At 42.8% G+C, this 24,872-nt stretch overlaps 1 protein-coding gene across 1 annotated transcript; it reads left to right on the top strand.

The window, feature by feature from the left end:
- Window positions 1-5,381: 5,381 nt before the first annotated feature.
- Window positions 5,382-16,894, top strand: PHB (prohibitin). Its single transcript, XM_027873305.1, has 7 exons — window positions 5,382-5,430; window positions 7,415-7,540; window positions 8,709-8,870; window positions 12,279-12,421; window positions 12,581-12,697; window positions 15,014-15,109; window positions 16,526-16,894. Exons 2-7 carry the CDS (start codon window positions 7,453-7,455, stop codon window positions 16,736-16,738), a joined length of 819 nt encoding a protein of 272 aa, XP_027729106.1. The 5' UTR covers window positions 5,382-5,430; window positions 7,415-7,452; the 3' UTR covers window positions 16,739-16,894.
- The last annotated feature ends 7,978 nt before the right edge of the window (window positions 16,895-24,872 follow it).

The following is a 24,872-nucleotide window of genomic DNA, read 5'->3' as shown; positions in this document are numbered from 1 at the left end:
GGAACTGAGTATGGGCGATGCAACAGAGACCTGCTCCTAATGCCAGCAAAGGGTCCCCTGTAATCTCATTTTGACCAGTTGTCCAACCTCCTTACTGTCTGTGGGCTGAGAGCTCCAGAAGCTGCTGCCCATTCAGTTGCCCCCACAGCCTGTTGCTGGCTTGCTGGGGTGCAGTCTATAATGGACTGCACTCCTCTCTCTACCCAGTGAAATGGACCTTTCCAGATCTTCTAAGCTATCTTAGGCTAGAAAGCTGTTTCACCCTATCTTTTTGTTGGATCTGCTGCTCCACAATTCATTTTGAGGTATTATTCTAAAGTTGTTTGGAGGGGAATTTGGAAGAGCTCAGGCAAGTCCCTACCTTTACTCTGCCATCTTGGCTCTGCCCCTTGCATACAGACACATTCTTACCAGCCCTGCTTAGATGAACTCCATCTCTGGCCAGGAACCTGTATTTTAAACCACTGTCCATAAAATCCAAAAACCTATTTTCAGACACTATTGTCTTTACCAACTGTTCAACTGCCAAATCTACCTTTCTCTTGTGAAATCCTTGCCTTCAATTGGTAGCAAGGATGAAAATGCTACCTATGCTCCTAAGGTCTTCAATTTCTTACCCCAAACTACAAAAACAATGCTTTCCAGATTCCTTTAACAATATTATTTTGGGAGCAGCTAGGTGGCACAGTGGATACAGCACTGGCCCTAGAGTCAGGAGGACCTGAATTCAAATTTTGCCTCAGACACCTGACATTTACTAGCTGTGTGACCCTGGGCAAGTCACTTAACCCCATAGCCTAGCAAAAACAAAAACAAACAAAAAAAACCCACAATATTATATGGTGGCAGCTGGGTGGCAAAGTGGATAAAGTGCTGGCCTGGAGTCAGGAAGATCTGAGTTCAACTTCAGCCTCAGAAACTTAGCTGTGTGACCCTGAGCAAGTCATTTAACCTGTATGTCTCAGTTTCCTCATCTGTAAAATGGGGATAATAATAGCACCTGCCTTCCGGGGCTGTTGTGAGGATCAAATGAAATAATAACTATAAAGCACTAGCATAGTTCCTGACACATAGTAAGCACCATATAAATTTAGCTGCTATTATTGTTTTTGTTGTTGCTGTTATTGATACCCATGTGAGTCACCAAAAGTGGGCAGTAATCATCTGGTTTGACACGTTTTGGGAAAAGTTCTATGGCCTGTCTTTAGTACATGCCCGGGGAAGATGGCAGACTTCTCTGTTGTCATTATCAGTTTAATAAACAGCTGCCTCAGTCAGTCCCCCTGAGTGGAGAGGCACCAATCAGCACTACTCACCTCTTCATCCTCTGACCATTTACTGGATGGTCTCTCAACTGACCTCATCCACAATATCATTTCTTGGAATGGCAAGCAGCTCCCTCCCCTCCAGGAAGAGTCTCAAGACTGTGCCATGGTCCTTCTTCTTCCCTTTCTCCCTATGTTGTCATTATTTTTTTTTATTCTTCAACCTCCTGACATAGGTCAGAATTCACTTCTAACTATTCAAATCCTTCTTCTGTGCTTTCACACTGAAGGTCTTCTGAACTGTGGGTTTTTTCCATTTGTTTCAAACACTTTATCCTCCCTGGATGCCTGTAGAGAGAAGAAACATTCTGAGTCCCTTGACCTTCTCATCTAGGAGGAGGCCAGCCTGTACTTTTAGCATAGATAGCAGCCCTTTAGCATTCTGGGAAATAAACACAACACATTACAAAATCCTCCCCTGTTCTTCATACTTGCTGGAACCAAAATCCTCAGCTCTTTGATATGCTTGTTAGGAGTTCCCCTGGAGATCAACTTGTGGCAACTTCTTGGTACAGTCTTCAGGTCCCAAGTTGTGACTCTTTTCCCCTCTTTTGTAGATAGCCAGGTTAGCCCTTAATTTACTTACTTAGCCTTTATCTTGCTTGAACAACTTGTTTTTATTACCTTGTCTATCTTAATTTATTTTACAAACTTTCTTCTATTTATTTTACAAACTTTCTTCTTAAGAAGCTCACATTGTATGCTTTTGTATAGAAGCAAGATGATAAAGCACAGTTAGGTTCTCAGGCCAACCCCGGAATATCTTTTAAAGTCTTTATGTAGATGATCAAAGAATACTACAACTCCATTTCTTCAGACTAAAGTTTGCAAAGCATTTTCTCCCCAATACCCAAGCAAGGTAGGCAGTATAAGGGGCAGCTTGGTGGTGCAGTAGATAGAGTACTGGGCCTGAATCAGGAAGATTCATATTCCTGAGCTTAAATCTGGTCTCAGATACTTAATAGCTGTGTGACCTTGGGCAAGTCACTCAACCCTGTTTGCCTCAGTTTCCTCATCTGTAAAATGAACTAGAGAAGGAAATGGCAAATCATTCCAATATCTTTGCCAAGAAAATCCCAAATGGGGTCATGAAGAGTTGGACACAGCTGAAATGACTCAACAACAACAAAAGGCCCTCACTAAGTGCTTTTCATTCATTCATTCTATCCATGATGCCACACTGCCTCTCAAAGAACCTGACCACTTTTTATGACATTATTGCTCCCATTCTCAAAATCACTGCCTTAAAAAAAAATAAGTCATGGGGGCAGCTAGGTGGCGCAGTGGATACAGCACAGGTCCTGAAGTCAGGGGGACCTGAGTTCAAATCTGGCCTCAGATCAAACACTTGACACTTACTAGCTGTGTGACCCTGGGTAAGTCACCTAACCTCAATTGCCTAAAAATAAATAAATAAATAAATCTCAGGTTTGTTTATGTGAATGTTATATTCCCCTCATTAGAATGTAAACTGGAACTGTCTCATTTTTGTATTTGAATTCTAGTCTCTAGCACAGTGCTGAGTAGATGCTTACTAAATAAATGACTTCTCCTTTCCTGACTCCCAGACCACAGTCTTTTCCATCATAATATTTCTTCATTACTATAGTCAATTAAATACTTTTTTAAATGCCTACTTTGCTAGTTTCCTCAACAGAAAATAAGAGTGTTGGACTATATCACCCTCAGAGGGTAATCTTATGCCTATACAATCCCCAGTAGCCTAGGACATCCTCAAATCTCTGCTACATCCTTTATACCACCCTTGGACTGCACTCCTGTCCCCACTTCCACGTAAATGATTTTGGCAAATATGGAAGTAAATAATGAAAAGTCAGAAATGAAAAGAATTAGGAAGCAAGGTTCTAACAAAAACCAACACTAAAGATTCCTGAATTTCAGTGCTTTTTAATTGAAACTGTCTACCCAGGCAGTTAGCTCATTAATAACGCATGTCATAGGTAATAGGAAAGAAACAAGCATTTATTAAGTGGCTACTATGGGCCAGGCATTGTTCTAAACACTTTAGAAATATTTGAACCAAATGATGAACAGGTAGATTTCAGAAAAACCTGGAAAGACCTGTACGAACTGATACAAAGTGAAATGAGCAGAACCAGGAAAACACTGTACACTGTATCAGCAGCATTGTGTGATGATCATCTATGAATGACTCAGCTCTTCTCAGCAACACAATGATCCAAGACAAGTACAAAGGACTCGTGAAGGAAAATGCTATCCACATCCAGAAAAAGAACTGATGGATTCTGAATGCTGATCAAAAAATATTTTTTTCACTTAATTTATTCTTTCTCATGTTTTTTTTTTTTCCCTTTTGATCTGTTTCTTCTTTCACAACTGTGACTAATATGGATATGTTTTTACACAACAGCACATGTATAAACTATATCAAGCTGCCTACCATTTTCAGAAGAGGGGTGGAGAGGGAGGGAGAAAAATTTGGAACTCAAAATCTTGTAAAAATGAATGCTAAAAATTTTCTTGACATGTAACTGGGGGAAAAAAATAAAATACTATACAAAGTGAAAAAAGAAAACCCAAATATTTGAACTTCACAACAACCCTGGAAGGTAGGTGTCATTATTATCGCCATTTTACAGTTGAGGAAACTGAAGTAGGCAAAGGTTAAGTGACTTGCCCAGGGTCCACTCAGCTCTGAATTCAGCTCTTCCTGACGCCTGGCCCAGTACTCTGTCAGCTATACCACCAGCTGCCTGTAAAGGGATTTGGGGGAAGATTATTAATGGCTCAGCCCAAATCTGTCCTCATTATGGGAGAAACAACTCAGAGTATACCTTCTCACTCTTCTCCAATCTCTTTTCCCACCTTTGAACAAGCTTGCTCTTTACCTCTAATGGTCTTCCCCTATATCCATGAGGCCCTGAAGGGACTCAACTTTTTTGATCCCTAAATCCTTACCATCCAGCACAGTACCCTGCGAATAGTAAATCTTAATAAATAAACGGTTGTTGAACTAAAATAGAGTCAAATCTCTCCCTCTCAAATCCTTCTCTTCCTTCAAGGCAATTTATGACCTCCTCCATAAAAATTTTCCTTGATCACCCCAATTGCAAGTAATTTCTCTCTTCCAGGCTTTCTCTCATTATCCTGTTTAGAACTCTGCTTTGTATTCATCATGTTAAAACTTGCATCATAGCTATTTTATATTTTTATTTTCTATTTGCACTACAGCTATTTTTATATTTGCATACTCTCTCTACAAGACTGGGGAGGGGAGGGCAGGATCAGTGTTTTAGCTACCTTGGTAGCTAAAGTCCTAGCACAATGCTTTGCACTTATCATAAATGTTTGCAGAACTGGATTCCATGGGAGCGTCACATTGTCATACAAGTGACAGTGACTGCATTAAGGTCTATAACTTGAGGTGGAGGCTTAAGGAGCTCTGCAGCCCTGCTCTGGAATCCCCACTGTGACTCTGGAAGAGTCACTTTAACTTTTCTGTGCTTCAGTTTCCTCATCTGTAAAATGAAGGGGTTCCACCTGTCAATCTCGGACCTAAGCATACCCAAAGAGACTTTGGTCTCTTTCACGACAGGTGGAGGAAGAGGAAACCAAAGAAGTCATTGCCAAGGCTAAGCAGTGAGCACTCGCTGCCCTTTCTCTTTCTTAGTCCCCTAAGTCATGCCTTCATTGCGTCATTCTCTGTTTCACCAGCCCCATTCCCTCGGCCTTTTCCTCAACCACTAGCCCCAAACAACCCTGATGTTACCTCCCCAGAAGCAAGGGCGTAGTAGACGCTTCCGGCTGCACGTGTACTCATCCCAAGTGAACTACAACCCCAGCAGCCTTTGGGGGCCAACTTCGCACAGTCCAAACCAATGGGAAAGGATTTTCTTCACAAGCTAAAAGGCAGCGAGGCATACTGGGAATTGTAGTTCCCTCTCATTAAAAGAGTAAGGGCTCGGGACCCAGTCTTGAACCACTAATCCCAGAAGGCGCCACGTCCCTGTCAACCAACAGGAAGAAAGGTCCTTCAGGAGGGGGCGGTGAAGGGAAGGAGGGACTCTACGCAGGCGCAGTAAGTAGGGTTGGGGAATTCATGTGGAGGTCAGAGTTGTGTCTGGTGAGCAAAGGGTTTGGGCCTTTGATAACTGCCGCGCCGCGCCCCCCTTCCCGCGTGCTCCCGTGGGATACTGAGGGGAGGGGGCTCGAGGAAAGGAGGGGGTAGTTGAGGAAGGGGAGGGAAGTAGAGACGCTGAGAGCCAGAATGAGAGGAAGTGTGAGGAGGCTGAGGGAGAGAATGGAGGGGGAAGGCTGAAGGAGAGGAGAGGGCTAAGAGAAAGGAGGCGTGGAGGGGGAGGCTGAGAGAGGAAAAGGAATGAAGGGGGAGGCTGAGGGAGAGGAGGAGTGGAGGAGAGGCAGAAAGAGGGAAAGAATGGAGGTGGAGGGAAAGAGAAAGAATGAAGGGGGAGGCTGAGAAAGGGAAAGAATCAAGGGGGAGCCTGAGAGAGAGGAGGAATGGAGGGGGAGGGAAAAGGAAGGAGGGGGAGGCTGAGAGGGAGGAGGAAAGGAGGGGGAAGCTGAGAGAGGGAAAGAAGGGGGGGCAGAGAAGGAGGCTGAAGGAGAGGAGGAATGGAGAGGGAGGCTGAGAGAGGGAAAGAATGGAGGGGGAAGGCTGTGGGAGAGGAGGAATGGAGGGGAAAGGCCAAGCTTAGTATGATAATGGGGGAGATGGAAGGAAATGGTAGAGATATGGGAATGGAAGGGGACTCCTAAGAGGCAGAGTTTGAGAGTTGGTAGCCTAGTGTTAGTGAAAAAGACGAATTCTGAATCAGAAAATCTAGGCATAGCTTGAATCCTTTGGTTCTCATTTTCCTTATCTGTAAATGAGGAGTTTGAACTATTTGGCCTTTGAGTGTTTCTTAGCTATACAGAAGCAGAATGGATAGAAAGGCCTCCAAACCAGGAAGATCATCTTTAAATTCTTTCTCTGATACATGCTGGCTTGTGTCCCTGGGCCAGTCACCTAACTTCCCAGTGCTCCAGGCAACTCTAAGACCATAAGTTGCAGAGAAGGTGCCAACCTGCATTGCTAGAAGTTTCCTCACACCATACCAGGGGTTCTTAAACTTGAGGTCCAAGGATAGTTTTCAGAGGGTCTGTGAACTTGGATAAGAAAAAAAAAATTACATCTTTATTTTCACTAATCTCAAACTGAAATTTAGCATTTCCTTCTATTGTGAATGTAGGCAGTGAACATTCTAAGGCAAGATCGATGGGCTTTACCAGATTTCCAAAAGGGTCCATGATACAAAAAAGAACCCTTGTTTATTACAATGAAATTATAGGTCCAGTCCCTATCCTTATGCCCTATAGTTAGAAAACCTGTGCTCTTGCCCTATGGTATATTGGAGAAAGGGAATAATATGGGATTGGGGGGAGGAAAAAGTAAGTGAGACCATCTCTACAGTTAAGTGAGATTTCTGGTTTCTGATCTAATTTCTTCTGATCTCTGAGAAACTTTCTTAGCTTTCCAAGAATCTCCCTACTTAACACTTCTTCCCTCTGCTCCACTGTCATGCTGTCATCCATCCAGAGGACTTTTCTGCCCAATCTTTCCTTCCTCTGATAACATGACCTCCATAGAGGAAAAAGGTGTTAGTAGGCCTACAATCAGTATTGCATTGCACATTGATTTTCTTTTTTTAAAATTGGAATGGCTTTTGATGAACTCCCCATCCTCTCACCTCATCCCCACTGTAACAACTAGAATCTGTTTTTGTTTTGTCAAGGGAGCTTTAACAGTGTGAAGTTACATGGTGTTGGAGACCAGGCCCATGACTGGCTTTAGGCTTACCATGCCCTACCTAGTGAACTACCTTTCCCAGCCCCTACCCATCATCAAGTGTTTGTAACTAAGATGAACACAGGGGAGCTTTACTGAATTCTTAAATCTGCCTTGGGTATTAACCTGCTGGACTAAAGTCGGGCAGAACCCTCAAGAAAGTAGAAATTTTATCCTGATGAGAAAATGAACCCAATGGTTGGGAATGAGTTTTAACTAGGGAATGTATGGGCCAGGCTAGCCTTTTGTTTTCTCTCTTTAGGTCTGAGAGGCAGAAGACCAAGACCATCTGAAGGAGACATGGCTGCTAAACTATTTGAAGCTGTTGGCAAGTTTGGTTTGGGCTTAGCTGTTGCAGGAGGAGTTGTCAACTCTGCCTTATATAATGGTGAGGCACTGAGGAAGGACAGTTTCCTGACTCCTACTGAGGGTTCCTATTGTCCAATGTCACACTCCTAGTAGAGATCACTATCTATGAAAGTGGTTGTCTAGTAAGACTGGCCAACCCAGTCCTTTCCATGCTGTGTATACCCACTGTTATGTTGGGTTTGTTGCTGTTTAAAAAGACCTTGAACAACTTTTTAAGACTTTTGTTCTTCCCACCCCTTGTTGTGTCCCTGCCTTTGATGTTGCAGAATTGTTAAAATCATGCTCTTCAGGATCAGATAACTAACAGAGATAGTAACTCCCTTCTACCTTGTATGGAATGTCTCCATAGGCATGCCATGTAGTTTTGGGGAGCCTATCAGATCCCACAACTGCTTATATAGGGTTAAAATAGCACATCCTAAGTGCACAGTCAGGAAGCAGCAGGAAAGCAGCCTTCTGGGCATGCTGCTGTAGGAACAAGGGAAGTTCTCCTTCATGGCAACAATGAGGTAGATGAGTAGAGTATGGGACAATGAGGAGAGATGCAAACACCTGTATTAGAGTGTTAGGGCAACTTCCAGATGCTTGGGACAGTTTCTCTTGTGGTCCAATAGCCGCATCTATACACATGGATGGCAATCCTCACTGGACATGGTCTTTGATTTAGTGAGCATGGATATGTTGCCCTTCCAATAAAGCTTTGAGAAAAAGGCGTCAGAAAATTAGAAGTGGAGGTTCTAAATGTCAGACTTCTCATCTGGAGTGCTGCTCTAACTGATGCTGCACCTGAAAAGCATTCAGTTCAGTTGAAAGTGTGGCATGTGACCCTAATGACCCAGATGGAGGCTTTTTTTTTTGTAAATGTGGATTGTGTGTTCCTGGAAATATGCTCAAGGGAGAAGGTGGTTAATCATAAAATCAGCAGTTTCCATCTTCCAAGAAGAAATGATGGTTGGGAACAGATCCTATTACCTAAGTCCTTGGGGAAGCACATGGGATAGGAAATGATTACTTGTTTATGTAACTCTTTAGAATTCTTTAGGGACACAGAATTTCAGGAAGAGGAACCAAAAGAATGAAATCTTACTAAATGAACTTAAAGCACCAAGTCATCCTATCAGATGTGTGAAAGAGTTTATCAGTTAAGTTCAGTTTCCTGACTTGTTCTTTTCCTTCCTCCTTTGTAGTGGATGCTGGCCACAGAGCTGTCATCTTTGATAGGTTCCGTGGAGTCCAAGACATTGTTGTAGGGGAAGGGACTCATTTTCTCATCCCATGGGTACAGAAACCAATTATTTTTGACTGCCGTTCCCGGCCACGGAATGTCCCAGTAATCACTGGTAGCAAGGGTGAGTATTCCTTATGGGTCACTATAGCTATATATGGGTCCAGATAGCTCTGGATGGTCAGTTGATCCCAAAATGTGTTTAGCATTTGCTGTGCTCGATGGGGTTAGCTAGGTGGTGTGGTGGATAGACAGACACCCTGGGCAAGTCACTTAACCCTGTTTGCCTCATTTTTCTCATCTGTAAAGTGAGCTGGAGAAGGAAATGGCAAACCACTCCAGTATCTTTGTCCAAAAAAACTCCACGTGGGGTCACAAAGAGTCAGACACAACTGAAAAATGATTCAATCAGTGCTAGATACTAGCAAAATCCAGAGGGAGGAGGAAACCAGTCCCCATACAATAGAAGCCCCCAGGGTAATTGAGGAAAACATATATTTCTTTTTTCTGTGAGTTTCTACTACAGTATAATTGGGGGATGAGGAGAAGATAAGCTATGACACACAAAGCTAAGAGACACGTGATGTATATACACACACATGCACATCCTTCACTGAAGTTCTATTCTAGTCCCTAATTGTGTTGTGAAGATAGGAGTAACTTTAGATTTTTGAACACTGTACAGAGCACAGACCTTTGACAGGCCTTCCCAACCTAGAATGACTTTGGTATGGGCATGGTAACACACTATATCTAATATGTGGGTATAAATATAGTTGAATGTTTGTATACATATGAAGTCTAAAACTGTAATACTTCTACCCATGCCGTGTTCTCTTTCCCCTTTCTCCTCCTCACTCTTCCACCTAATTCATGCCTTACTAGGGGTTTATCACTAATACTGTCTTTGTATATGAATAACAGTATTGCTGTAGTTATTGCTTTACCATATTGAAGCTGATAAATAAATCAGCCTAGTGGTCTTTTTGATCCACCTTGGATGATTGTATGTTTTTTAACTACTTAGTAAAGCTTGGCCAGGCAGCACGGAGGCACTTCTCTTGGGTGTCCATTTATCTGATGCCAAGAAAGGAGATGAAAGGTTGGCTGGGGTGAGCTCATTGGAATTTGAACTGGAAAGCCTAACTCTGAACTCCCCACCTTATATGCATTTAAGTCTGTGCCTCTTTGTTCTTAGGTGGCTTTTCATATGTGTTCTCTTGGGAAAGTCCTTGAAGACAGATTGTTTTTGGTTTTCCTGTTTCTTCAGAATCACCTCTCTCTACCCACAATATATCATGGTGGGATATAGGACTGCCAAATAGTGAGGACACTCTGTATCTTTAACTAACAACATTGGAGAGGGGTGGCTTGATAAATACCAACACATTGCTGAAAGATTTACTTTCAAACATTAGTGAATGCCCATCATCATACTACAGGAAACAGTGTTGTAGAAAGAGTGCCACACTTGGAGTAAGACTTAGGTTTGAGTCTCAGTTCTTCCATTTAATAACTGTGTGAAGTCAGGTAACCTGTCTTCCTCAGTTGTCCCATCTATAAAGTGGGAATGGTATCTTGCTTCCTTTCAGAGATGTCCTGAAGGCTAACCTAGAATATATATGGAAAGTGGTTTGCAATCTCAAAAGCACCACATAAATGTAAAATGCTATTTCTTATTGTAACTTCTCTAAAGTAATGACAAATGGAATGTGTGTGAGGAAATTAATTCTGGCCTTGGGGAAAAGTGGGTTGTACTCCCAGGATTCTGAAGGCCTATCTGTGCTTCAAGTTATGACATCATTCATCTGTCTCCTCACTTGGCATATTGGGCTTCTTCTCAGTACCTACCACATAGTAATCTTATTGACTGATTCTCTTTGTCATTTAGCATCTTTGAGTATTCAATCTTAATTGCTGATAATCTAGGGATGTTTAGGATAAAGTGAAAAGTTATCTATCCTTCTTGGGAAACCTTTGATTGCCTAACTGCATGTGGTAGGTGGCCTGTTAGGTTCTGTGAGCATGCTTGTGTGTACACACACACACACACACTGAAAAAAGTATTGGATTTGGATTTAAAGAACCTGAATTCAAATCTTTACTCTTCTGCTTATTACCTGTGTGACCTTGGGCAAGTCACTTTACCTCAGTAGTCACACATAAACACACGCATCCACACACACAGCACGTGAACAACAGATGCAGGAAGCCTTGAACTAGACTTTAAAGGGATCTCAGATTTCTAAAAGGTAGAAGTGAGAGGGCATTTATCCCAGGAATGGAGGATAGGCTACAGAGGCATGGAGATAAAAGGTAGAAAGTTGTATACAAGGAACAGAAAGGCCATTTTGGCTGAAACATAGAGGGCATGAATGGAATAATGTATAATGAGCCTAGAAAGGTAGACTGGAGCCAGAAAAGCTTTAAATTAAATGCCCTCCAAAAGTTTTATTCTTGGGGAAGTAGGGACTGTAGAGTTTTTAATAAGAAATAACATAGTCAGACCTGGGCTTTAGAAATGTCAATCTGGAAGCTTCGTGGAGAATGAATTGAAGAGACAAGAATCCTGAGGCGAGGAGACCAATTAGGAAACTATCAAAGTAGTCCAGGCAAGACGTGATAAGAAAAAAAAAAGAAGTGATAAGAGCCTGAACTAGGACAGTGGCTCTATGAGTGGAGGAAGGGGACAGGTGTAAGAGCTATTGTAGACATGGAATCAACAAGGATTGGCAACTGAAAAGATAAGTGGAATGAGGGACAGTGAAAATTCAAGAATGATTCCTAAGTTCCAAACCTGTATGACTGGAAGAATAGTGAAAGTTATGAAGACAGATGACTTGGGGGAGGGCTGGGGAGAAAATTAATTCTGTTTTAGGCATGAGTTTGACATGCCTATGGGACTTCCAATTTTGAAAGTCCAGTAAACTGGTCTCCAAAGAAAACATGAGCTCTGTGTGTGTGTGTATGTGTGTGTGTGTTTAAATCTTTTGATAGAAGATTAGGAGCAGCACCCCAGGCTGGGGCAAAAAACCCCTGTAGACTAGTCGGTGCCATTGTGCCATTGAGAAGTGGGAAGCCTTGTCCCTGCCTGTCCATTGGTGATATAGAACTCAAGAGAGAGACTAGGACTTAAATATATAGATCTGGGAGTCATGTACAGAGATGATAAACAAACATGATGAGATCACTGACAGAAAAGGTCTAGACAAGACCCAAGACAAAATCATGAGGTGCATCTACAGCTGAGGGTGAGACTTTCAAGATGATCTGGGAAAAGATATTAGAAAGGAGTGACCCAGCAGGTAGAAGAACCAAGAGAAGACAGTGTCATGAAAACCTTAGAAAGGAGAGAGAATCTAGGAGGAGAAAGAGAGTGGTCAACAGGATTGAGTGCTTCAGGATGGTTTCCTGACTCGAAAACAGCCAAGTGAATGGCTTCTTTTCTTACTTGGGGCAAGTTTGGGGTGTAAGATTTCTGTGGCTCCCAAACCTAACTTGTCATGTCACCTTTTTTCTTCCTTGGATGCAGATTTACAGAATGTCAATATCACTCTTCGTATTCTCTTCCGACCTGTTGCCAATCAGCTGCCCCGAATCTTTACCAGCATTGGCGAGGACTACGATGAGCGGGTGTTGCCATCCATAACCACTGAGATCCTCAAGTCAGTGGTAGTAAGTAATTGGACAGCATGTGGGCTGGAACCAGACACCTTACAGGAAGCAAAGAAGTTTAGCTTTTGGCTGATTAGGATCTGGGTGTGGTGTCTTGGTTTGTTTGTTTGTTTTCCTGCTTCCTCACTACTCCTGTCTTCCAATCTTCTTTTGAGCCAGGCTCGATTTGATGCTGGGGAATTGATCACCCAGAGAGAACTAGTCTCCAGGCAAGTAAGTGATGACCTCACAGAGCGAGCAGCAACCTTTGGGCTCATCCTGGATGATGTTTCTTTGGTAAGATTCTTAGGGACAAAGGTGTTAAGTCTGCAGCCCTTGATTTTGTACTTGACTGTCCCTATAGATATTAGCAGTTTCTGTCTTCCCAACTTCTCAGCCATATATTGAGGCCAATGACTGAGACTCATGTTAGACTTGAGAGTGCTGAGATTTCTTGTCAATATGAAGCAGTCTTCTTTCTTGGGGCTTCTATAAGCTTTAGTCATCTCTGCACAAGTCTGACAACTTATAAGGCTGCCCTCTGCCATGCACATTTTTCTTATAACCCCTGGTCCTCCACAGACTCCCCCTTGTCATTGACTCGCTCACCCTTGTAGAAATGTGAGCTCTCCCCACAATCCCCCAGGAAGTGAAATCTCATTAACCCTGTTTGACGTGGGAAAAACTAACTAGAGTAAAGGGGGAAACCTGGACAGAGCTCTTACAGTTTCTGCCCAGTTTAGACCTCCCTCACTGGCCCCTGAGAATTCCAGAACACCTCTGGTCTGACACTCTTGTCAGTTGAGCTCCAGAAAGCCCCTGATGAAAGCTGATACAGTGTAAATAACTGGTTTGTTTCCCCAAAGTCTGATATGAGGGGCAAGGGACATCTCCAAGGCATAAGCCATTCTCTTGAGATGTTATAGTCTGTGCATTTATATGGCACTGAATGTCATAGCCCAGACGGAAAACAATACAGGCAGGATAGCATTTCAGATCAGGGAAGGTGAGGAAAAGGGTTTGTGTTTCTGGACACCCTGGGAAAAGTCATTTGGAGCAATTTGTCCAGGAGGGTGGTGAGGGAGAGTATTTCCTGTCATTCTACAGCACATTGCTAGCAAAAGGCACTATTTTTCCCCAAGCATACACAGCTGTTCAAACAGTCACCCTCTCTTCCCCAACACCCACCTCATTCAGTCCCCCTAAAAATCCAAAGAGGTAGCAGACACACCTTGGAATAGATGCAAAAGAAGACTCCGGGCTCCCTCTGTTGGTGAATTGTGGGTTTGCAGCCTTTTGGCTAATGGCACAAAATGTCCTAAAGTTCTACACGGTGAGTGTGAGAATGCACTAAGTAAGAAGCCAAGAAGCTGGCGTTTTGTTAAGCTTTAACTACATATTATACTCTGGGAAAATATGAGCTGCTCATGAGAAACTTTATCGTAGAAGCATGAGATGGTTTTGTGGGAAAAAATGTTACCCTCAACTAGCCCCTTTGTAGTGAAATCTAATTCTACTTCATTTGCACCCAAGGCCTTTCATTTTTGCAGTAGCTCATATCTCAGTGCTGCTTGTGTGCCCCTCCTCCCCAAAACTAACTAAGAAAGATTAGAGGCTAAGCCAGCAGTCAGACAGCTGCAATTCTGGAGGGGGAGTGATTAGGATTGGACCACAAAGTAGGACTCAGATTGTAATGCTGAGCTGTTATTTGGAAGAGAGGCCTTGGTCTTTTGTGTTAGGGAGAGTGCAGGCAGGCAACCAATATCAGATAGAAAAATCAATACTTTATCTTCCTTAATTCAAAAAATAAAGAAGGTAAACACATCCATTGCTCTCTGGCCTCCAGTAGCAGTCATGTGATCTGATCCCACTGTTCTTATGATTTGGTAGGACACATTTTTACTAGCCAGCTGATTCAGTTGCCCATATATTTGGGGAACAGGGCTATAGATAATGAGAATTTGGAACCCTTATTCATAGACGTGTTTTTACCTGCCTTCCTCTTCTTTAAACCTTTTACCAGAAGGGCCCTAATTTGAGCTCTTCCTTTTCCCATCCTCTAGTGGAGGTGCTACTGAGAAGTGAATTGGCCCCAAGATTTAGAGAAGTTAGTGGGACTGGATAATCCATAAGGATGGTGTATTGGACTCCTGGGTCATTGAGCTGGCCAGATCCTCACCTATCTGAGACTCCGTTTTTCCATCTGGCCATCTTTGGAGCTTTAAGCAGAGGAAATCAAAGGACCCTGGGAGAAAACTAGCTAGAGGTGGGGGGCCTGAATTCTATAAGCTCCCTAAGGAAGTTTAGAGCAAGTTTCTTCTAGTGCTTATAGGCTATTGTGAAAGGCTCCAGCTGTCGTTTTCAGTGTGAAATTGCTATATTGGGTGTGACAGAACCGTACAAAGTTGGATATTTCTGGACTACCATGGAACCTTTAGTGAAAACTGTTTGGATCAGAGAACAGGAGAGGGAGGGAAGTTTCTGGCCTCACTGGCTCCTCCAGCTGCTGGAACCATTCCTGACCTCTCTTCCTCCCTGAGGCTGTGGGGGCCTCATGACCAAGCTGTGTGAGCAATTATGCTTCCTCATCTTGTGCTCCCTTTCTCCCCTCAGACACATCTGACCTTTGGGAAGGAGTTCACGGAGGCAGTAGAAGCCAAACAGGTGGCTCAGCAGGAAGCAGAGAGGGCCAGATTTGTAGTGGAAAAGGTGAGTGCTCAACCAGATGGCGGAAACCTTTCTTTCTCGTCCCTTTCTCCTTCATTTTTTCCTCTGTTTGCTGGGTGGCCTGAAGATCTATCTTCTGTCATATACTCTAATGGGACAATTTTGGGGAAGAGGGAGAATGAAGAGACAGGACTCAATTCCATCCCATAGTCCTCTGGGAATGGTAGGGGCATTTGAATTTACAGTCCTAACTCACTTATGGAAAAAGAAAGATAATCCTTAAAATAAAAAATATCCCTACTATAAATAAAAATGTTTCTCCCAGAATATTTTCAGCTTCTCTGAGAAACCCTTTTGAACCACAGTTACATAGTCTTCTGTGGACATCCTGTGGGAGAATGGACCCAATGGATGAAGCCAGGTGAACCAATAATATCTTGTGGTACACTTCACTTCCTCCCCACCTTAACTGAATTTCTCTCAGGAAAGCCTCAGAGCAGAGAGAAAGAAAACAGAAAGGGCCCAATGTTGAGTTATTTCTCGTGAGTTCAAGTGGATTTTCTCAAGGATCCCCATTCTGATATCTAAAATAGTTAGATTTCATCTCTAAACCTAACCTATCTCTCCTATACCACAGAACTAAATAAACTGTAAATGGTTTAATATGTTGTCATTAGCCTAGTATTTTCTTAATCCCTTTTTAAAAATATTTCTGTATAGAATTGGTGCCATAGCATAGATGCCTATAATGATGCCTCCTTTAAATCCCTCTAAAGTACAGTTTATTGTCTTCTCTTCATTTTGCTTTCATAATTATTGTAGGGCTATATTTGTGTTGGCATTAGTAGGGAAAGAACCAAAAGATACTCCCATCTAGGACTTGATTGGACTCAGGATATGCGGGCAGGGATTCGAATCCTCAAAATGAACTTGTGTGGCATCAGAGAGTTCCAGTATTAGTCCTTAAGCATCTATCTATAGAGAGACACAAAAGCCGTATTCCTTTCTTGAAAGTGCTAGATGTGGTGGGCATTGTGCTTTATTTAGGGGTTGAGAGTCGGGGGTTGGACTGAGCCTGGAACTCCTTATGTCTATTCTTTCTTATGCCCTCCTTGTCCCTGGCTTCATCTGGCTCAGAGCAGGAGATGTTGGCTGTCAGGGAAATAAGATGGAGCCAGCAGGAATCTATCCTGACGATAAATGGCTATGTGCAGGGAATGGAGGAAGGAAAACGGTTGAGTTGTGTTGAAAAATGAACTGAATGGAGACAAGAAAACTTCTAGATGACATGGGCTCTTGAGGGAAGAAGAGTTGAGGTAAATACTTGGAGCACTGAGCCCCTCCGGCAGCAAGTGCCGGTAAAAGTAGAGTTTTTCCATAGGATTCATTAATTTGTTAGTTTCATTCATTGGTTGTTAGTTTCCCCATTATTATGGGTTCTTTCCCCAATTCGTTTAGGCTGAGCAACAGAAGAAAGCAGCCATCATCTCAGCAGAGGGTGACTCCAAAGCAGCCGAGCTGATTGCCAATTCACTGGCCACCGCAGGAGATGGCCTAATAGAGCTGCGTAAGCTGGAAGCTGCGGAGGACATTGCATACCAGCTTTCCCGCTCTCGGAACATCACCTACCTGCCTGCTGGACAGTCAGTGCTCCTCCAGCTTCCCCAGTGAGGCCTGCAGCCCCACCGATCCTACCCCACTCAACCATGATCTAATCCACAGCCTTTTCCCTGTCCCCCCACCCAAAATCACTGTGAGATTTAATGATTTGGCTTAAACAAAGGAAATAAAATTAAAGTCATTTTGGGATCTTGAATTTCTCCATGAGATTAAGCTCTTTCATTCTTTACATCTCTCCTGTCCGCCCCAACTTTAAGTAAGAACTAATGTCTGTCTTGAGCAAGTGGCTGGGGTAACACTGCTCTCAATCCTCTGGAGAAGTACAACTTCGGTGCTGCTGGGAACATGGAACAGGTCAAAGGAAGAAGGGCACAGAGAGATCTGCAAGTGGACAACTTTAATGAACTGATGCAGACCAGACCTTCGCGCCATTTGGCCACAGAAGATAAGAAAAGGATGGCAGCCAGAGCCTTAGTTAGCTATTGGCTGTAGTAAGAGAGAGGGTAGCCCTCCATTCATTCCAGCATTTTGTTTATAGACACAGTTTAGAGGAGGTGTTGTGGAGGCTCAGGAAGGAAATGGTCCTTCTATTGCCATGAGGCTGATCATTAACTGTGGGGCTAGTAGAAGCAGATGTGTATATGATTGGTGCTGACTGAGAGAGTTGGCCCTGCTGGAGGTATAAGGGAAATGATTTTGTTTTCCTCCTCTACCCCAAAGGGTTCTAAGGATGGAATGGTCTTTGGGTGAGGGTCCTGGAATAAGATGGGGATCCACCAGGAAGCTTCCCCCTCATCCCTAGCCCCTTATAAAATGCTCAGGAGGGAACTCTCAGTCTGAGGGGTTACATTCAGCACTGACTGAATATGCTCTCCAGTGATGTGTGAATCCTGAGTTCCTGGCTCTTCTATTCAGAAGCAGTGCCTTTCTGGACAGCTTTCTGGCTTGTGTTGTGGAGGGAATGGGAACAGCCATGGGGGAGAGAACAAATTGTGTAACCTGCCTACAATAAATGACACCCAGATTCCCTATCTTGGCCACGTGTGTTGTTTGCTAGAGTTCTGAGATTGGAACAAAGCTTTCTGGCAGGTTTGGGCCGCATATCTTTTTCCTTTCTGGCAGGGAGAGAAGTCTTGAACTAAGTAAAAAGAACTTGGTGTTTCTGTTCCAAGCATATCCCAAACCTGAAATGAATATCCCTGGAGTCAGATGAAGTTTGTCAGCAGATGAGCTATTGAACTGGAGGGGTTAGAGGCGAGTGGGGATGAGATAACTAACCATCATTGGTTGTGGGCCACTACCCCCAGCCATAAGTTAAGCAGGCGCCCACCAGCTCTCAACCTATAGAAATGTAAACTACTACTAATGCACAAAACAAGAACAATGAGGGATGACCTAATGGCATATAACCCCTAAATTGCTTTATTTTGATTGAGGCATTTGTTAAATTAGTGAGGGTGGGAATGGGGAGAGTAAGATATTTCCAATCAGGTTTGTATACCAGATTCTACTTCACTTTGAGTAGTATAAAAAGGATTTGACATATCTTCTAACATACCAGTGGGGTTTGTTGTGAGGGGCAGAGGATGGGAGCCCCCATTGAAATTGGGGAGGATGAATAGTCTGAAAATGAGCCTGGAAATAGATCGTTGAGAATGTGTTTTGATTTCCATTCCCAGTTTAATTCCAAGGAGAGGGTCATCAATAGGGCCCCATATGCTGGTCTCTGACCTGAACTGCCCATATCCTCTCCCAGAACACTTGGGCCAGCTGTCAGCTGGAGAGACTGGGGGTTGATACACAGGTTTGGAACTGAAGACTGAAGTGTCATCCCAGATTCTACTCCGAATCCATCTCGTAAACTCAGCTCTGTATGAACCTCTTCTCGCCATCTGGCTCCCCCTCCCCAAAAGGCCTTCAGTGTGCGTCTGTGATCTTGACCCCGATGTGAACCCCAAATCTCTGAACAAAAGCCTCATATCCTATTTGATGTTCCCCTGGGTTGCCCATCCAGCCTGCCTCCCTGCTACCTCCCCCAGAGTGATTTATCCTTCTCCGAGCTTCGTGTGTCTCCTGCTTTTTGTTTTTTATTGTGAGAACAGTGGGGCCCGAGAATGATGAGGTGCCTGAACTTGCAAAGCACGTTAAAGAGCTGAGCAGAAAGGGAGCATATTTCTAAATAACTTCCAGACCAACTTCCACTGCGGGGCCCTCCTCCTTTCCTGCCTTTTATTGCTTTGGACACCCTTTTGCAGGGAGGCTCCTCTCTCCTCCCTAGGCCCTTTTTAAAAGTACAGTTGCTTTTCCTGCCTTTGGCGGGTGATTGGGTTTCACGCTCCAGGTGTCAGTGGGAGAGCCCCAAGTTGAAGGATGTTCCCCTTTCCCTTCCCTGTCCTCTGCTTCTCATCCTTTCCCTTCCCTTCCCTCTCCTCTGTTTTCCATCCCATACCTTCCTTTCCCTGCTCTCGGCTTCTGTGTTCCTTCTGCCTCCAGCTCCATCCTTTCAGCTGCTGAGCAGGTCGGGTTTCCTGCTGGTTTTGCTGTTAGCCTTCCCTCGGTAGATGGCAGAGGCACATCCAAATGGCAGCCCCAGGGCCTCGTTTGGATTTGACTTCCTCTCTCAGTGGTCTATGTAATTCTTTTCACAAATGTTCAAGAGTTGTTAACTGCCTGCCTACCCCTGAGCCCCCCATAGCCTCTGGCTTTCCCTAGGAGTTGCCACATGGACTTTTATCAACTCTTGTTTCTCTGGGCCTTCTGTCAAAATGAGGTCCTGTCTTGATTGTTAGAGTTGGGGTAGGTGGACTGGCTCTCTTGTTCTGCTGCCACACTTGTATGACAAGGTCAGCAGGCCAGGGTAGCATTAAATCTTGGAATGATAGATGGAAAAAGATAATCCCTTTATCTTAGAGGTCATTTCCTCTGGCTTTGCTAATTCTACTTTGTTAAGTCGCCTTTGATTAGACACACTTAACAGTGGCCAGAGCAACAGACAGCATATATACTTAATATAGAAGTTTGGGGTAAGACCAATAGTGGGGAGTTGAAGGGTAGGGCATACAATAACATTACAAGGAAAATGTCTACTTAACAAAGAGCATTCTAATTCCGTAAGCTTACCAGTTTTAAGAAATATTTAAGCAACATTCAAGTACAGTCAAAGGAATTAAGACCAGAGGACACGAGTTCATAGAAATGTCTCTTGCCTTTAGGATTAATTACTAATTACAATTAGACCCATAACTAGAAAGAGAGGGCTGGGGTTTTTCCTTCAGTTGCCAACATTCTACAATTCTCAAGACCTTGTGGTATGAAGGGGAAAGAAGAGAAGGAAGAGAAGAGAGAGGACAGAAAGCAGGATCCAGCAAAGGACAAGGGAGTGGGACTATTTGCTCCCTTCCCTCCACTGTGTCTGCATGGTTCTTCTTTCCCCCATCCCCTCAACTATTTTTGCCCCAGGTAAAAAAAAATAAATTCCTATTTACCTCAGGTTACATGAAATTCCTAGTTACACCTCTGGTTATAGTATAGTTGAGGAAGAGCAACATAAATATGAAATAACTGAAGAACATTTTAAAAACAACCCCTAAGCAAGAATAAATGAATATAGCACATTATAAAGTGAGGCGAAATAAAAGAGAGATACATTAGATAAAAGTCCATCAGGAGTGTGAATTCCTAGAAAAAGGAATGAAGGACTAAATGAAAGGCATTTATTAAGTTGCTACTATGTGCCAAGCCCTATGCTCAGGGCCAAGGATATAAATACAAAAGTAATGACAGTCCCTGCCCTCAAAAAGTTTACATTCTAATAGGGGGAGACAACACATAGAGGGTATGGTGCCCAGGGAGGAATATTTTGGTTTAGAAAGTTATAGGGATGGTGAGAGGAACCACAAGGGAATAGATTGACATACCCTTTCCTTGAGTGAGTTCCATACCTATATTCCAGGAGCAAGTCACTTCGATTGTGGTTCCAAACACTAGAAAGGGGGAGAACAACACCACGTGGGATGGAAGCTGAAGAGAAGTACAGGGAATGAAGCAAATCATGGTTGGAATCTAGGCTTAGATGTAGTGGGTGACGGAGGCTGGCAGAAGTTGGGAAGTTGGTTTTACAGAAGGGGAGGGGGGGGGGGGGGGGGGGGGGGGTCGGGGCCAACAGGGTGTAGAATTGGAAAGTGAAGAGCCCAAGTAGGGGAGCCATGGGAGGAGAGGGATGACAACTTTGGGGGAGAGGGCACAGAATTATTGGAGAGATCTTGGCCTAGTTTGAACCTGGGGACCCTGAGTCAGAACAGCTGCACTGACTTATTTCATAAAGGAGCTAGAAATAGGACTTATGAGTCTCCTGGTTTCCAGACTTAAAAAAAAAAAAATCTTGCCACTATCCAGAATTCCTTGAAACCCTAGAGCCTAGACCTAGGTCTGGATCCCCACTGGATTTTACTAGGTCCTCCTCTCTCTGGTAAAAAAACAAACAAACAAAACCCCCCAGATTTTTCTTCCATTATTAGGTCACTATTTTGTACAAACTTTCAGGTTGGACTCATAGAGCCTGACTCCTAGAGAAAAGAGAATACCCACTAGAACTGCATTAATAAATTATAAACATGGGCAAGCAAAACAAATCAACTCATTGTCCATGTCCAAAAACATATATCTCATTCTTCAACTAGAAGAATGAAGTGAGAGAGCAGCTAGGTGGCGCAGTGGATAGAGTACCGGTCCTGAAGTCAGGAAGACCTGAGTTCAAATCCAGCCTCAGACCAAACGCTTGACACTTACTAGCTGTGTGACCCTGGGCAAGTCACTTAACCCCAACTGCTTAAAATTTAAAAAAAAGAAAAAAAGAATGAAGTGAATTCTAGTCCATCACCTCTCTCTCTGTCAAGAGGTCTGCCTCTGCATTGTCTTGAAAGCTTCCCATCCTCTCCATCAATCCATGTCTTTTAAAGTCCCTGCTCACCACTCACTCCTGCTAGGAAACCGTCATTTATTAACTTCTCTTCATCTTTCCTGATCCTTCATGTCTTGGCTAACATTAAGCCTTCTGCAAGAAGCCATTTCCAGTCCTCCTTATGTTTAGTACCTACTTTCTGAATTTACCCCCTATTACATATATACATATGTATATATATATATATAAATACATATATACACATCTTGTTTGTACACTGTTGTCTGCCTATTGTCTCTCCCATTAGACTGAGCTCCTTGAGATCAGGGACTGTTTCTTTCTTTTCTTTCTATTCCCAGCATTTAGACAGTTCTTCAGATATAAATAGATGCTTAATAAATGCTAATTGACCTGATTTAACTTGACATTATACATGCAACGACACACAAGAATGTCAGAGCTGGAAGGGACCATAAGAAGTCATCCAATTCAACCCTCTGATTTTACAGAGCTGGGAATCTGAAGTCAGGAGAAGTCTGTATTCTGTTGTGTTTTTAAAAATATGTATTTTATTTTTTTCCAATTACACATAAAAACAATTTTTGACATTTGTTTTTTGAGTTCTAAATTCTCTCTCTCCCTTCCTCTCCTCCCTCCTCATTAAGAAGTCAAGCAATTTGACATAGGTTATACATGTGCAGTCATGCAAAACATTTCCTTATTAGTCATGTTGTGAAAAAAAACACAGGAAATCTGTATTGTGTTAATTAATAACTAACATTTATATAGCACTTACTATGTATGACGAACTGTGCTAAACACTTTATAATTATTATCTAATTTGATCCTCACAACAACCACGACAGGTAAGTGCTATTATTTATCTCTATTTTACAGAGAGGGAAACTAAGGCAAACAGAAGTTAAATGATTTGTTGAAGGTCACACAGCTAGTAAGTTTCTGAGGCCAGATTTGAACTCAGGTCTTCCTGACTCCAGGCTTGGTACACTGTCCCCTAGGATGGCCACCTAGTTGCCCCAATTACCATGGAAATCTTTCTCATTGTTTTCATGTGTGCATGTTTTGTCTTCTTAGTTAGAATGTAAGCTCCCTAGAGACAAAGACCATATTTGCTTTCTCTGTTTTTATTGGTGTATCCCATTTTACTTATATATTCCTACACAGTATTATTTCTCAATAGCTTAGTAATCATAGGGGGCAAATAGCATATATATTCACACACATACATGCGCGCGCGCGCGTGTGTGTGTGTGTGTGTGTGTGTGTGTGTGTGTATCAGCTAGGTGGTGTAGTGTATAAAGTGCCAGGCCTGGAGTCAGGAAGACTCCTCTTTCTGAGTCCAAATCTGGCCTCAGACACTTACTACCTGTGTGACCCTCAGCAAGTCACTTAACCCTGTTTGCCTCAGTTTCTTCATCTGTAAAATGAGCTGGAGAAAGAAACTGCAAACCACTCCAGTATCTTTGCCAAGAAAACCCCAAATGGGATCACAAAGAGTCAGACATAACTAAAACAACTGAATAACAACACCACATATATGTGTATGTTGTATATACATTCAAACATATACACATACCTCTCTCTCTGTCTCTCTCCCTCGTAGAGACAGCGCAAATGGATAGTAAACTGGGTCAAGAAGTGAATATTCTAATGATGATATACGATGTCCACAATTAATAGATCTCCATAATGTCCAAAGGATCAAAACTGCAGGGAACCTGGGGGCAATGGAGAGACATGTAGTAAAATCTATGGACAATTTATGGTAAAACATGGGCAAAAATTACAAGAGTTGAGGAGGCATGGAAAGGCTGTCAAGCTGTACTGTTGGAGGAAATGCTGGCATTGATAGGCCTAGTACCAAACTTTTGAAATACTAAGGAACAGTACCTGTTGCAAGTTCTTGAACACTGGATGTGAAAGATCATTACTTGGGGCAGCTAGGTGGTACAGTGGATGGAGCAGTGGCCCTGCAATCAGGTGGACTGGCCTCAGATATTTACTAGTTATGTGACCTTGGGCAAGTCACTTAACCCTGATTGAAAAAAAAAAAAGGAAAGCTCATTTACTTATATAACTGGCTGAAGAGGAGCTGTTCCAGCCTCTCCAGCTTTCTTCTTTATTTCATGTCCTAGAAAAGCTGCTTGCCCAAAGAAGAACTGGAAAGGTTTTCAGGCACCTTTAGAGCAGGGGTTCAGAACTTTAAAAAATATTTTTATTATTGTGCTTTAATATAATTGGTTTCCTTTGTAATCATGTTATTTTATGCATTTTTAAAACATTCTGAGAAGGGCTAGGTCCATGGGGGCTTCACTGGACTGCCAAAGGGGTCTCTGACATAAAAAATGGTTAAGAACCCCTGAACTAGAGGCAGTGGGGATCCAGTGGGCCTTTTTAAGTACACATTTAAAAACAGTTTCCTGAAAGGAGGGGTCCCTGACACAAAAAAGGTGAACAACCCTTGCTACAGGGTGAAACAATATCGGTGGCTCTTATATATCCCACATGGCTAGGTATAGCCAGCAGATAAGGAAGGATTCAATTCCTCTGAGGAGGGTAAGGGAGAGATAGGCTCTGATGGGGGAATGTCCAGTCTAATGGGGATGATACGACACAAGACTGCACACATGAAAACTTTTAAAATTGTATTATTCATTTATTTTTAACATTCATTTAAAAAAATTAGAGTTCTAAATTCTCTCCCTCCAGCCTTTCCCCACCCACCAAGAAGGCAAGCAATATATCAATTATACTTGTGAAATCATGCAAAACATATTTCTATATTTGCCATATTGATAAAAAAGCAAGGAAAATAAAGAAAGTGAAAAAACTATACTTCAATTTGTACTCAGTCCATCAGCTCTCTCTCTGGACATGGATAGCATCTTTCATCATGAGTCCTTTGGTATTATCTTGGATCATTCAAACATAAAAATTTAAAGAACAAACTATCTACATGTTGGGTCTTCCTAATAGAAGGCAAGCTCCTTGAGAACAAAAACTTTTTCATTCTTATCATTGTATTTCCAAGGCTTGGTCCAGTTCCTTGAAAACAGTAGACACTTTAACGATATTTCTTGAATTCACTTTATTGAATTGATGCTCAATTGATAGATAGTGCTTCCCTCCAAGAGAAACCAATCTGATGGGGGAGATAGACACCTACTCTCCTGGAACCCACATTCAGATAGGAGTAATATGATACATGAATGAATTTCTTAAAAAGCATTTATTAAGCATTTACTAAGTACCAGGCACCACTGT

The sequence above is a fragment of the Vombatus ursinus genome, unplaced genomic scaffold (assembly GCF_900497805.2).
Source record: "Vombatus ursinus unplaced genomic scaffold, bare-nosed wombat genome assembly UNPS02014801.1, whole genome shotgun sequence".
Lineage (NCBI taxonomy): Eukaryota > Metazoa > Chordata > Mammalia > Diprotodontia > Vombatidae > Vombatus > Vombatus ursinus.
The sequence above is the reverse complement of the archived record's forward strand: the minus strand, read 5'-3'. Positions and strand labels throughout refer to the sequence as shown.

What these genes read in the sequence shown, in the direction of transcription:
- PHB (XM_027873305.1), top strand. Translation starts at nt 7,453, where the DNA reads ATGGCTGCTAAACTATTTGAAGCTGTTGGCAAGTTTGGTTTGGGCTTA. An exon ending in TCCTGGATGATGTTTCTTTG is followed by an intron (nt 12,698 to 15,013) that starts GTAAGATTCTTA and finishes TTCTCCCCTCAG; the next exon opens with ACACATCTGACCTTTGGGAA. An exon ending in CCAGATTTGTAGTGGAAAAG is followed by an intron (nt 15,110 to 16,525) that starts GTGAGTGCTCAA and finishes CAATTCGTTTAG; the next exon opens with GCTGAGCAACAGAAGAAAGC.